Raw genomic sequence first — 14,910 nt, forward strand, 5'->3', positions numbered from 1 at the left:
GGAGGCCCAGTGGACTTGCAAAGAAATGAGGCCCTGCCCTTGACCATGGGCAAGCCAGCATCAGCATCTGGGCTTCAGGTTCTCTGATTCCTCACCAGGCATCTCAACACCTAAGGACACTTGCTGATCCACTCTGCAGCATCTGACTGAACTCACAGGTTTGGGGGCACACCCTGAACTTAGAACATTCTCCCATTCCCCTAGTCTTGTCCCAATCACATCCCCTGGTTGCATTACTCTGAGTAGGGGCACATAGAATCTATGGTGATCCCAGTGACCACTGGTGACTCAGAGCAAAGAAGCCAGTCACCTTCTGTTCTTACAAAGATGAACGCAAGCAGTTTGCGTGCAAAGGCTGAGCGCCAGGATGAACATGGGCCTTCAAAATGCAAAGAGAACATGAAAAATTCATCTGCAGTCATCTGGTCACTATCCAGAGGATTCTAATGGATGGAAAAGCATGGTTCAGTCCTGAAGCTGGAAGCTCAACTGACATGATAACAAGCAAACTCTGCAGCCTTGGGACCTGCATATTTACAATCTCAGAGAAGGCCCATGACCTTAACACTTGCAAACAAGAGGGAGAAGAATGAAAGGACGCAACTTTGATAGCCCTCCAGCTTAAGGAAAAGCACTTCGTGAGTTTGGTCTACCTCCCAACAGACAGGAAGTCTGTTTCTTGCAGGCTGGCACCAGCATGACACCCCAGGGAGCATATGGGCTGAATTCTCCATCATTAGACAGGACTTTATTTTTCTTAAACTGATCTAAATTTATTTCAGAAAAAACGTACCCAGTAGCACACTACTTTCTACTCCCCGCTGGCACTTGTCTGTCTGGAGTTGGCTAGTGCTGGGGAGAGTGGAGAGCAGACAGCGCGAGAGCAGGAAATTTCCTTCTGGCCAGCATGGAGCACAAGTGAGGGCAGGAATGACTGGGCTGGCTAAAAAGTTCGATCTATGGAAAAACTCAAATGAACATTTTGGCCAACCCGCCCAATCATACATAAGTATTCTAGAAAGAAGAAGGGCCTCTCAGGTGGCTCAGAGTTAAAGAACCCTCCTGCCAATGGAGGAGACACAAGAGACGATCCCTGGGTCAGAAAGATGCCCTGGAGAAGGAAATGGCAACCCATTCCAGTATTCTTGCCGGGGCAATCCCATGGATAGAGGAGCCTGGTGGGTTTAGTCCATGGGGTTGCAAAGAGTTGGACACAACTGAGGGACTAAGCACACACACTAGAAAGAAGAGGGTTACCTTTCCCATTCCAAGGAAAGAGCGGATTATTTTCTATTTTGATGTACAGAAAATAGGGGGGGAAAAAAAAAGATGTTACAGCCAGAGTTTCCCAAGCCAACTATAAGAATTGGTTATGATAACTCACGCTTTAGACAAAAATTTATGCAAAATAGTCTCAACTTTGGGACATTTATTATCATTTATTATTTACAAGAAGTATGAGTGTTATTTATCAAAGTAAATCTAAATGTCTCCTTTCTCCAAGGGTGAAACATCTTGGCTTAATGGTGTTATAACAATTGCTTAATGTTTATATTAAAAATTATAGTTACATCTGGCTTGCCTGGTAGCTCAGTTGGTAAAGAATCTGCCTGCAATGCAGGAGACCCCAGTTCGATTCCTGGGTCGGGAAGATCCAGTGGAGAAGGAATAGGCTACCTGCTCCAGTATTCTTATGCTTCCCTTGTGGCTCAGCTGGTAAAGAATCCACCAGTGTGGGAGACCTGCGTTCGATCCCTGGGTTGGAAAGATCCCCTGGAGAAGGGAAAGACTACCCACACCAGTATTCTGACCTGGAGAATTTCATGGACTGTATAATCCATGGGGTCGCAAAGAGTCAGACATGACTGAGCGACTTTCACTGGTGAAGATGGAGTAAGAAAGTAGATTTATTTTCTCATCTGAAACTACCCAAAACACTCGACCAAAATATGTGTCAGTGGATCTCAAGACATTATATTAGGCAACGAAGCACAAGGAACCAAAGACTCAGAAACACACAGTATGACCCCTACCACCCCCACGGATGCCTGAGCCTGCTCTCTGGGTGGTCTTCCAGGCTGTAGCACAGAGAGTCAGGAAACCCAGGGGGAGTCTGGTAGTCTTCCCAACTTGGGACGGTGGAGCTGGGGGCTCAGGAAGTTCAAGGCTCAGCGGTTACAGGGCAGAGTAGCTGAGAGGACAGCTCCACAGAGACACAGAGTGACACAGAAGGGCCCCTCGAGTTTCTGGACAACTTACATAAGTGCAGCAGGTGAGGACAGTGTCCACAGCCAGGGAGAGAATTCTACCCAGGACTAGCGGGAACACTACCGGGAGCTCACAGAAGGCCAGGATCAATTCCTGTGCCCACCGCAATTCCCAGGGCATCAGAACACCCGGAAGGCTCATATCATGGTGCTCTGGTGAAACCAGTGCCAGGCTAACTGCTGGTCAGGATCTGTTTAACAAAGCTGATGAGAAAGATCCAAGATGATCGAGCTCTTTCTAAGTCACATAGTTTCACCCAAGAACAAAGCTTAAGAATATTTATAGAATTAAAAAAAAAGATCCAACAAGGAAAAATTCACAATGTCAGTCATCTAAAAAAATTCTCAGGCATGTAAATAAGCAGGGATGTACAAGCCATGATGAAGAGGGGATGCAATCAATTGAAGTCAGCCAAAAAAAGCATCAGCAATTAACAGTTATTATAACTATATTCCATATATCAAGAGGCTGGAGGAAAGACTGAGTACATCAAATAGAAACAAAGATAAAAAGAGACTTAAATAAAAATTCTAGAGATTAACAATTCAAATGTCTGAGATAAAAATACACTGGATGGGATTAAGATTAGACATTGCATATGAAAAGATTAATGGCATGGATTTGCATAGCAGCATTACTCATAGTAGCCAAAAGCTGGAAACAAATGCCCATCAACCAATGAGTGGATAAACTATGACACATTCACATGATGTAATATTATTCAGCCCAAACCAGGAACAAAACACTGATCCAGGAAGGAAATACTGATCCTTACTTTGACATGGATGAACCTCAAAAACATGCTAAGTGAAAACAACTGATGAAAAAAGCCACACAGAATATGATTCCATTTATACAAAATGTCCAGAATAAACAAGTCCAAGAAACAGAAAGTAGACTAGTGGTTGTCAGCGGCTGGGGAGCACGGATAGGGAGTGAGTGCTCATGGGTATGAGTTTCTTTTGAGGGTAAAAGAAACTGCTCTGGAAGTAGCGGTGATGGCTGCACAATCTTGTGAATATACTAAAACCCGCTGAAATGTACACTTTAAAAGAGTAAAATTCACAATATGTGAATTACTAAAGAAGCAGCTAAGGCTTGGAGAAATTCTATTTGCCCCAGTTCATACATCATGTGAGCCACTGAGCCAGGATTTGAACTCAGTTTGGTTTATTCTCCTGGGCCAAACTGCTTGGCAACATTTAGAATTTGCAAAAGAGTTTCTAGTGAAGACAACTTCATGCAAGCATTTCCAGAAGCTGGAAGGAAACCAGCAGGAATAGGTGTCACAGAGTTAAGGGAAGGAAAATTTCAGGAAAGGAGTGATCAGTAACGCCAAAGGCCACAGAGATAAGGACCAGGACATGTCACTTAGACTTAATAACCAGGAGGTCATGAGAGGCCTTTGCAGGATTGGGGGAAGGGAGGCAGTGGAAGAGGGAGGAGGTTGCTAGCTGGCAGGGATGGGAGAAGTCATCCGTAAGCAAGGGACAGAGACAAGAATCACAAAATGCCTATTCCCCAAGCCTGGCTGCAAAGGTGGGGAGAGAAATGGGTCAAGATCATCCTCAAGGAAGTTCCAGATCAGCAGGGGAGGGAAACACATCTGGGCTTCACCTGCCACTCCTCAGTCAGGTGACAGTCGAGGGTTCAAGGCTTGATGTAGGCACCACCGACCAGTGCAGCTCAGCTTATTTGATGCTCAGTAATCTGAAGAAAGGAGAGCTGCCCTGAGAGAGGGATAGAGGAGGCAAGGAGAGGAGGTTGGGGACAGGAATGCTGTGCTCCCAGACCTGTCCACTCTCATTATATAGGTTTCTCTTCACCAGAGCTGGCTTGACATTCTCCTGTGGTAGCCTGGACTCCAATGTTTCTGCTCCTCTGCACACATATGCAGATGCTTTGAGCTGTTCGTGTTCTCCCAAAATTCATGTGCTAATCCCCAATCTCCAATGAGATGGTATTTTGAGGAGGTGCTCTGGGGAAAGCATTTAGGTCATGAGGGTGAGGCTTCCATGAATGGGATTAGTGGCCTCATGAGAAGAGACACCAGAGAGATGACCTTGTTTTCCCCACATGCTGACAAAGCAAGATTTAAAAAGACAGCCCTTGTTGTGTGGAGTATCAGACAAGTCTCAACAAATTTGAAAGGACTCAAATCATCCACCTTTGGCCACCTAATGCGAAGAACTGACTCACTGGAAAAGACTCTGATGCTGGGAAAGACTGAAGGCGGGAGAAGAAGGGGATGACAGAGGATGAGAAGTTTGGATGGCATTACTGACTTGATGGACATGAGTTTGAGTAAGCTCCAGGAGTTGGTGATGGACAGGGAAGCCTGGCGTGCTGCAGTCCATGGGGTCACAAAGAGTTGGACACGATTGAGTGACTGAACAGCACTGAACCGAACAAATAATCCAAAGTATGTTCTCCAGCCACAATGGAATTAAATTAGAAATACAATCAGAGAGACCTCTGGAAAGTCCGAAATATCTGCAAACTAAAAAGAATGCTGCTAAATAATCATGGGGAAGGAATAAATCAGAAAAGGAAACCTGAAAATATTTTGAACTCAATGAAGATGAAAACCCAATATATCAAAATATGTGAATTACAGTTAACGTAGTATATGAAAGGACATTTACTGTATTAAATGTACATTAGAAAAGCAGAAAGACTTCAAATTAATGGTATCCGCTAATTAAACTCAATGCAAGCAGAAGAGTAATAATGATCACAGTAGAAATCTACTGAGAATCAAGTCATATTTTACACTACATATAAAACAAATTAAATGGATCACAGATGTAAATATAAAACCTATAAGTATTTTAGAATAAAATGTAGGAGAAAATATTTATGAACTTGGGTTATGTAAAGATTTTTAAAGATAATACTAAAAACATGGTCCATAAAATAAAAAATCATGAATTGGACTTTATGAACATTAAGAACTTCTAATCTTCAAAAGACATTGTTAGGGGAGTACAAAACAGCACATAAATTGTGGAGAAAAGAAAACTGCAGATCACATACCTGAAAAAATTGTGACCAGAATATATAGGAACTCTCAAAATTCAATTAAAAAACACTTCCAATTGAAATGGCAAAAGAATGGAATATTTTGTGGAAAAATATACACAGATGTCAAATAAACATAAAAAAGATGTTCAACATTTTAATGTCATTAGTTGCCAGGTAAAGGCAAAATAAAACCATGAGATACTGCTATGTACCCATGATAATGTTTATTATCTAAAAAACTGACCATACCAAGGGTTGGCAAGGACATGGAGGAACTGGACATCACTGACGGCAATATAAAATGGTACAACTACCTTGGAAAACAGATTGGAAAACTTTTAAACAGATTTAAAAGCTAAACACATAGCTACCATATGACTCAGGCATTCCACTCTTAGCTATTTGCCAAGAAAAATGAAAGCAGAGGTCTGTACCAAGGCTTGTACAAATGTGCGTGGTAGCTTCATTTATAATAGCCAAATCCCTGGGGGGAGTCTCCAAAGTGTCTCAATAGGTGAATGGATAAATTGTGGTATGTACACAGTGGAGTTCTATTCGCCGATAAAAAGGAATGGACTACTGTACTGCTTCAGTAGAGCTCAACTCCTTCCTCTCCTTTCCTGTTTTCTTTTTCTTTTCTCCCCTCTCTTGGCCTTCATTGACATGGATTTAAATTTTTTAAGCCCTCATTTCAACCTTTCCCTGCCTATGTCTTGTTGGAAGTTTACAGGAACATCCTGACTACCCACATGGACAGCTGCAAGAGCAAAGGATTCCCACACCATGAAGTTTGCAACAACTAACCATGCCCCTCCCTCAACTTGCCCTTAGAAGTGCTTTGCTGAAATCCTTTGAGCAGTTCTGGGTTTTCAGAGCACAAACTACCAGTCTCCTTGCAATTAACCTTTTTCTGCTCCAAACTCCGACATTTCCATTTGTTTTGCCTCATCGTGCATCAGGCACACAAATCTGCCTTTGGTAACAGGCTCTGCCTCCTGACCCTCTTCATGTGTGACTTTGGATTACTTCCTATACATTTTTAAAATTTACTGGAAACATTATTAATAAGGTCATTATTCCACAAGGTTTCTGGTTCATAGTGCAGCAAGTAAGAGTGCAGTTTTGGGAGTCAAAATGCCTGTGTTAAAACAAAGGCTCTACTATTTATTTCCTGCGACTTTAAAGTTAATGAAAATCTATGAAGCTCAATCTCCTCACATACAAAGGAAGAGGCAATATCGTACCCATCCCCCAGTTACTGTGGGCATTACGTAAATGAATACATTTAAAGACCTAAGGGCAGTACCTGGTATACAGTAAGAACTCAAACTTTAGCTGCTATTATTGCTACTATTTTTGTGCTTCAAGGTTATACTGCATTCTGTTCTACAAAGAGGCTGATGTCTTACAATATGAATTTCCATAATAGGTAGTTTTCAACTTTCACGACATTACATAGCTTGTTCATGTAAGTATGTAAATAAATAAAATAACAAGTGTTTGATATCCACGGTTCATCTTTTTCTCCTCTTTTTGGAAAATATTATCTCTTGAGGTAAGATCTCCAAAATCTGTTTTTCGATTATAAATTATCTCAGGTGCTGTTGGAATAGCAGATACTCCTACACAGAGAAGATCCTACCCCCTAAATGTAGCATTAATAACATTTTTTAAAAGACGAAATGATGCCAACAGCTGGTTCATTTCAGCTGGAGTCAGAACACAGCTGTACACGCACATCAAGCCCTGGAACAGTTATGCGTGCCACGTGGGCTGGCAGCGCGCCATTAATGACATTTGAACAAAATGAATTCCAAGTTCAAGTCGCCTCAGATAACATAGTTCACATTTCTTAAATACCTGGCGAGTGAAGCTTGGTGCTTGAAGCCACTGTCCTCTTAGGAGATGAAACTGCAGGTTTATTGGCATCTTGCTCTTTTTGTACTTCTTTCTTGGCTCCTATAAATAATTAAAAAAAGAGAGAAACAAACAAGAGAGAGCTCATTACAATCAAAACGGTTAACACAAATTGTGGAAAGGGAGGCTTAACAAAAGGCACACAGAACAAAATAATATTTGGGTGATTTGTTGCTATAGTCACCACCTCCTGTGCTTCAGGAATGACACGCTTGTTTATAGCAAAGGGAATTTTGTTATGAGCAGTCAGAGGAATAAGTACACTGCTGTCTCTGACATGATGAAAACCGCCCCTGTCTCTGGGGGTCACCGCACCCCAAGAGCCCTGACAAACTATGTGGGAATTAAAATTTCACTGTCCTCAGCCACCAACTCAGTCGGCCTGTCTCCCTGCCAAAACAAATTTTCAGAAGATGGAGAAGGAAGCTGTAGCCGAATCTAACTGCTAATGACTCCAGCATCATGAGAGCTGAGCCTCGGGGGACTTGGTCTGCCTCTAATTAATTTCCACGCAGCTGGTCTGCAGAGGTGACCTGGAGAGCCTCCGAGTTCTGTCTCTGCTGCAGCTGAGCTTTTGTGGGACCAGATGGCAGAGGCGGCTGCAGCAGCACGGGACATCTTGAACTTGGGCTCAATCTAAGAACGGGCATTCAGGACATGGCCTCATTTCTCCCTTGTGTGCTGGACACAGACCCTCACCTCACATCCCCTTCATCAGAAAGTCAAAGAATGATGGATGGAAGATCAGAGAAGTAACACCAACCTGGGCGTACCTAGACCTGTCTCCACCTCAGGACCATTTATTATGCCATTTCAAAAGTAAACCCGGGGCTTTCCTGGTGGCTCAGTGGTATAAAGAATCTGACTGCCAATGCAGGAGACAAGGGTTTGGTTTCTGATCTGGGACGATCCTATGTGCTAAGCCCACATACAACAACGACTGAAGCCTGTGCACCTGGAGCCCATGCTCAGGAACAAGAGAAGCCATCTCAATGAGAAGCTCGTGTACTGCAATGAAGAGTGACCCCTGCTCGCTGCAACTAGAGATAGCCCACACACAGCAGCAAAGACCCAGCACAGCCAAAAATAATAAATAAATTTTTTAGAAACCCCAAACACTGTGATTAAAAAAAAACAAAACAAAACCCTAGTGATGGTGATGGTCCCTTAGAAGCAGAATACAAACTTCCCTCTTCACTCCCAGCCCCACGTCCTTACTCCCCACTTCAGAGGTAACTGCTCCTAGCAGTTTGCATCTATTCTTCCAGACATTATTCTAGTTATTTTTAAACATACCTACACAAACACATACATGGTTATTAATTAATTAAATGAATCACATACGGTGATTTCTTTTTACCTACCCACACTTTTCAAGATCCTTTTCATATCAGTGCATTTATAGATCTTTTTAAAATGTCACATCATATTAAGGGGCAAAGAAGCACTATAATTTACCCATCCTCTGGTTGATGAGCATTTAGAGTGTTTGCAGGCGTCAGCTATTAAAAAAGATAAATGTGCTATGTAAACAGTTTTCTACTTCTTTGTAAGCATGTATCGGCCTCTTTACAGAATAAATGCACAGACATGCTTTTGCCAGATTAAGAGTCTGCTCATTTGCAGTATTGCCAGACATAGCCCAGTTGTCCTCCACCCAAAGCTACTAATTGACATTCCCAACCAAGTGTGGGAGACCAGCTCTTTGTACACGTCCCATGCCCCACTGACACTGAAGTCTCCATCATTTTGATTTTTTGCCAAACGCTTGGAATCTTTTAAAATTGGTCATACGCATTTGAAAATTGCCTCATTAAACCCTTCACCCATTTTTCTTATTGATGTGTAAGAATTCTTCATGTATCCTAGATATTAATCCTTTGCCTTTTCTACAAATTACATTTTCCACATTTCACTTTTTACAACTTATTTATAGTACCTTTGTTGTACTGTATTTTTAAATTTTAAATATGTCCAAATATGTCAACTTTCCCTTACAGTTTTAAAAGCACTATTTGAGATTATTTATATGCATGTGTGTATGCAAGTGTATGCACATGTGTGTGTGTGTGCACGTGTGCCCATACACATGATTGGGGAGGAGTTATTTCCGGGCTTTGCAGAGGGAGGCAGGTATTTGCAACCACCTCTCTCTACTTTTCTAACCTGATTGGGCTCCTGCTTCTCTTGACCCCATCCGGCCAGTTTCACCCTCTTCCTCCGTGTCCACTTGCCTCCTGCTCTTCCTCCTACACCTTGCTGGTGCTCAAACTTGCTGAACTTCCTCCCATTGCAGGCACATTCTCTTGAGTGCACATTCCTTCTGCATGGAATGTACCTCCCCGAACCTTGAGCTTGGTTCACTCACCTGCTCATTCAGGTCCTGGCACAGCTAACAGTCTCCAGGGAGGCAGTGCCTGGCACAACAGGTAAAACAGCCCTCCTGCCACCTGACACTCTCCCCTTACCTGCTTCATTCTTCTTTATATCACTTACTACCATCCAAAACAGATCTGTCTGCTTACTGTCTACCTTCCTCACTAGAATATAAACTTCAGCCAGACAATGCACCCTGTCCTGGACAGCATGGCCATTCAGTCAATGCCCACTGTCCCCTCCATTTCCTACTGGGCTCTTTTCAAGACAGCTCATGCCAAGGCATGTAGGGGCTACAGGAAGCTGGACCCTCGGGGGACCTGAAAGCCCAGCCCCCATGCCACTCCACCGAAGCCACACCTACCCCGCGGAGGATCCAATTTGTGGCTCATCTCACTCTCCCTCCCTCTGCTCAGATCTTAGGTTTCAAGTAACGCAGAAAGTCACCCAGACTCCTGGGAGCTCAGAAGGAAAGTGTTAAAGGCCAAAGTGTGAGCTAAACACAACACTTTGAAGGGAAACAAAACATAAATATTTATTCAGAGTTTCAATACTTTCCATCCAGCCTTCATGGAATGCTCTTTGGCAGCTTCTATCAAAAATTTAAACATTGATAGACTTGATCCAGCAATTCTGCTTCTACAGATCTTTCTTCAGAATACAACTGTGAAAAGATGTATGTTCAAATACACTTCATACATCATTCACAATGATAAAGACATGAAAATGACCAAAATGCACATGGGGAATGGTTAAATAAACTATAGTATGTTCATATGATGGAGCACTATGCCACCAATAAAAACAATAAGGTTGCTTTATATTATATTGGCATGGAAAGATGTACATGAGAAATAAATTAAAAAGCTATTTGTTGAACAGTATGCATGGCATTATCCTATTTTTAATACACAAAGATATTATCTATATTACAGCTGTAAATGGGACGTCCTCATAGCTCAAACGGTAAAGAATCTGCCTGCAATGCAGGAGACCAGGGTTCAATCCCTGGGTTGGGAAAATCCTCTGGAGAAGGGTATGGCAATCTACTCCAGTATTCTTGCCTGGAGAATCCCATGGACAGAGAAGCCTGGGGGGCTATAGTCCATGGGGTCGCAGAGAGTCAGACACGACTGAGCAACTAACACACACAGCTGTAAATATATAAAAATTTCTGAAAGACTGTATCCTAGTTTTGTTGTTGTTGTTTAGTCACTTGGTCGTGTTCAACCCCTTGACTCCATGGACTGCAGCACACCAGACTTGCCTGTCCTCCACTATCTCCGGGAGTTTGCTCAAATTCATGTCCATTGAGTTGGTGATGCTATCCAACCTACTCATCCTCTGCTGTCCCCTTCTTCTTTTGCCTTCAATCCTTCCCAGCATCAGGGTCTTTTCCAATGAGTCAGCTTTTTGCATCAGGTGTCCAAAGTACTGGAGCTTCAGCAACAGTCCTTTCAATGAATATTCAGGGTTGATTTCTTTAGGATTGACTGGTTTTATCTCCCTGTAGTCCAAGGGAGTCTCAGGAGTCTTCTCCAACACCACAATTTGAATGCATCACCTTCTTTGGTGCTGAGCCTTCTTATGGTCCAACTCTCACATCCAAACATGACTACTGGAAAAACCATAGCTTTGACTAGACAGACCTTTGTCAGCAAGTGATGTCTCTGCTTTTTAATGCACTGTCTAGGTTTGTCATCGTTTTCTTTCCTAAGAGCAACAGTCTTTTAATTTCATGGCTGCAGTCATTGTACACAGTGATTTAGGAGCCCAAGAAAATAAAATCTGTCACTGCTTCCACTTTTTCCCCTTCATGAAGTGATGGGACCAGATGCCATGATCTTAGTTTTCTGAATATTGAGTTTTAAGCCAGCTTAAAATATTACTAGTTTTAAAATATTTTTGATAATGGCTACTACTTCTGAGCAGTAGGATCAAGGGAATTTTACTTTTTGTTTTCATATGCTTCTGCATTATTTCCACTTTTAATGAAGATCTCATACACTGTTTTTATAATAAAAAACAAAAGCCATGAAACCGAAAACAAAATGAAAATAATTTGTCTGCTCGATGAAGGAATAAGGAAAGCAACCAGCTGAGCACAAACAATTCCACAAGCATAACTCTGATCGAAAGTTTCACGATCCTGTCCCCGTAGGAACACGGAGCTGCCGAGAAAATTTCTCTGTGGTTCAGGGAACTCTTGATGGCACAGAAAATTAGGGCAATTAGTCAAGAATACAGTGGCTTCTGCAATTTTCTTGCAATGTGGACTCAGAGTAAATAATTTTTAAGTACACTGTAAACTTTCATTTTACTCCATAAGATCCCAGAGTATCTACTGAAATGGAGCAGGACCCTAAGGTCCTTGCCCCCGCATCCCATCCCCTGCCCCAGGTCCTCTGCCTGTCTTCTGTCTGTGGAAAAATTTAGCCAAAGAATAAGTTTAACCAGAGAGTGAGAACATGCAGAAACAGAGGAAAACAGTCACAGGAGACCAAATAATGATAGTTTAGTCTGTAAGCATAGCCAAGGAGCTTTAGGTCCTTCTCAAGAGCTATAGATGATATTCTGAGCCATGTGCCGTGAGCTGCCTCATAGATACTGAAACCTCCACCAGGTGGAGGCTAACTATATAATGACTAGACTGTAGCCGTGACATAAGCTGTAACAATTCTGAGAACTGGCCTCAAGGAAATGGGAGCGGGTTGGCCCTGGAACTGAAGGCTAACTGTACTTAAAACAAGATGATGCTGGTCAGACCCCCAATGACCAATTTCAAGATGACTGTCAGAGCTGACTGTGCTGTTTCTGCCTACAGCCCCCTCCCTCCAGCTATAAAAGCTCTTGCCCCCTGGCTGGACTTTGGACAGGCATCTGCCTTCCCACCCCTCAACTCTGCCCCGTCCTGCCCCTTACCCCACGCGGCTGTGTGTGTGCAAAGTCCAGAACCCTGTCACTGCAGCTCTTGGAGCGGGGGCAGAAGAAGGCGGCAGTGGGGAAAGAAATGCTGGTCTTCCTCCGGTCTCAGAGAAGTCATAGAGTTTCATTTGAAACTGACAGTCACTGACAGCAGTCACCTATTTCCAGACAATCCCTAAAGTGTTTCACCATAAACAGAGCAGCAAACAGCCTCTCAAAGGCTTAGGTTGAAAGGAGCTCCCTGGCAAAGCTCCTGGACACTGCTCCTTGGTAGAGGAAAGAAGAGCATGTGAGCTCAGCTTCTGCTGGACACGGGCCTTCCACGTGCAAGAGTCTAACACATGCTGCTCCAAGACCCACCTCGTGTTTTCTTACAACCTGCTCATCACGGATCCTTAACGCCAAGTCCACCTGAGCAGAGCCCTGAGCCCAGGACCAGAGCCCCCCAGTCAAGAGCGATGGATGAGCATGAGGCTGTGCTCTTAAAAACGTGATGACAAATGACAATGCTTAATTCAGAATCCTCAGGGAGCACATCAAAATGAAAAGAAAAAATTCGATTATAGATAATGGTTAGAAAAATGCTCTATTTTTTTCATAAAAAGAAAAATGCTATATAATATATATATATTCTTTTTTTTAATAAAATGAGCACATCAAGAAAAAAAAATCAAAGGGAATTTTCACAGGCTCCTAACCTCACACACAATGGGCCACCAATCCCTGAAAATAAATCTCAGTAGAAGTAAGAAAAGATAAGAAACAAAAAGGATAAAGAAACCTGCACAGCCAGAGACTTTATGCTCCAACTGTCTAACCTTCTCATTCTATGCACTTGTGAAAGTGGAACTAATGGGGCTAATTCTAATTCCCCTAGCCCAACAGACCTGGCCCAGATGTCATGCAAGGCCCCGTTAGGAAGATGAAGAGGAACAGGAAGGAAAAGGAAAGGTAAATGTGACAGCAATGCAAGTCAGGACCATCAGGCAGTGGAGCTGCAGAGGCGAGTAGGAAACATGAGTGACGTAACCAGGAAGCAGGGCTTCTGCTGTCACTTAGGAGACGGATAGAACGAGGGGCCATTTCCAGGGAAGAGTTATAGGGACTGAATGGGATGAAGAAAGGAAATGTTATCTAGATAAAAACACAACAAATAAAAGAGGAACCTGGATGAGTTATAAATGAGAGGGGGGGTGGTGAGAGAGGACTCCAGAGGGGTTGCAGAGATAAGAGAAAGAAACAGCTTTTAGCTGCCAATAGTAATATATTTTGTTACTGCAACTCTTGGCTTGCAGAATCTTAGTTCCCTGACCTGGGATCGGACCCATACCCACTGCAGTGGGCTCTCAGAGTCTTAACCATTGGATGGCCAGGGAATCCCCATGCCAACAGTAATTTTTAAAAATCAACAGAAATACCTGATGTTGGTGGAAAATGGAGTTAATGAGGGAAACAATCTAAATATACCTGAAATGAGGCCAGATTTAAACTATTAAAGGTTCATTCCATTTCCTCCACCCTTTATTGCATGTGTGAGGGAAGTGGAAATTCAAAGTAGAATAAAGGAGATTTCTGTGCTCAAATAAAGACCTACAAAAATCAGACTTGTAACAGAGATCTAATTATTTCCTGGGATAAGAGCAGGGATAATTTAATTCTGAAGACTGTTGTGAAAAGGTAAGAATGAAGGAGTGAGGTTTGGGGGAAAATATCATATCTATTTAAAAGTTTTATAATCCCCAAGTATGGACTTCCCTGGTGGTTCAGACAGTAAAGAATCTGTCTGCAATGCAGGAGACCTAGGTTTGATTCCTGGGTCTGGAAGATCCCTTGGAGAAGGAAACAGCAACCCACTCCAGGATTCTTGCATGAAGAATCCCATGAACAGAGAAGCCTGGTGGGCTACAGTCCATGGGATTGAAAGAGTCAGATACAACTTAGTGACTAAATCACTACCACCCACAACTGTCCTCAATCTTTGAGAGTAAATGTCTCAAATGGTCCTCATCCTCCTCTCCCAACCTATCTTTCAGTCAGGAGATCTCTTTCAAACCACCCAGCACCACCCCACCGGAACTTGAAGCCCCTGTGCTTGTGTTAAACTCGTTTTCCTTGGAGGTTCCTAACTCTTGGCTGATATACTCTAACACTGTTCCTGGCTGTCACTACAGCTAGAGTTTCTGACTTTCACTTACTCCTGGACATGGTCTTCCTCTTACCTCAGGTCCTGCCATCAAGCTGGGAAATGTCCATGATCCCATGCACAACTCATTTGACATCCCAGCCTTTCGGTACTTAGACAACTGCCACTCTTCTAGGGTCTTCCCAGTAGTCATGTACAGATGTGAAAGTTGGACCATAAAGAAGGCTAAGCACCAAAAAATTGATGCTTCCGAGTTG

The 14,910-nt window shown here is 42.9% G+C and overlaps 1 protein-coding gene across 1 annotated transcript in view; it reads right to left on the minus strand.

The window, feature by feature from the left end:
• The window catches only part of LOC129624834 (microtubule-associated tumor suppressor candidate 2-like), a 142,464-nt gene that overhangs the window by 1,231 nt on the left and 126,323 nt on the right, over positions 1-14,910 (minus strand). Inside the window, exon 5 of the mRNA XM_055543122.1 lies at positions 7,153-7,251. Coding sequence (XP_055399097.1) covers positions 7,153-7,251 — 99 coding nt within the window. The remainder of the gene's footprint in view (positions 1-7,152; positions 7,252-14,910) is intronic.

The sequence above is a fragment of the Bubalus kerabau genome, chromosome 12 (genome assembly GCF_029407905.1).
Source record: "Bubalus kerabau isolate K-KA32 ecotype Philippines breed swamp buffalo chromosome 12, PCC_UOA_SB_1v2, whole genome shotgun sequence".
NCBI classification, from domain to species: domain Eukaryota; kingdom Metazoa; phylum Chordata; class Mammalia; order Artiodactyla; family Bovidae; genus Bubalus; species Bubalus kerabau.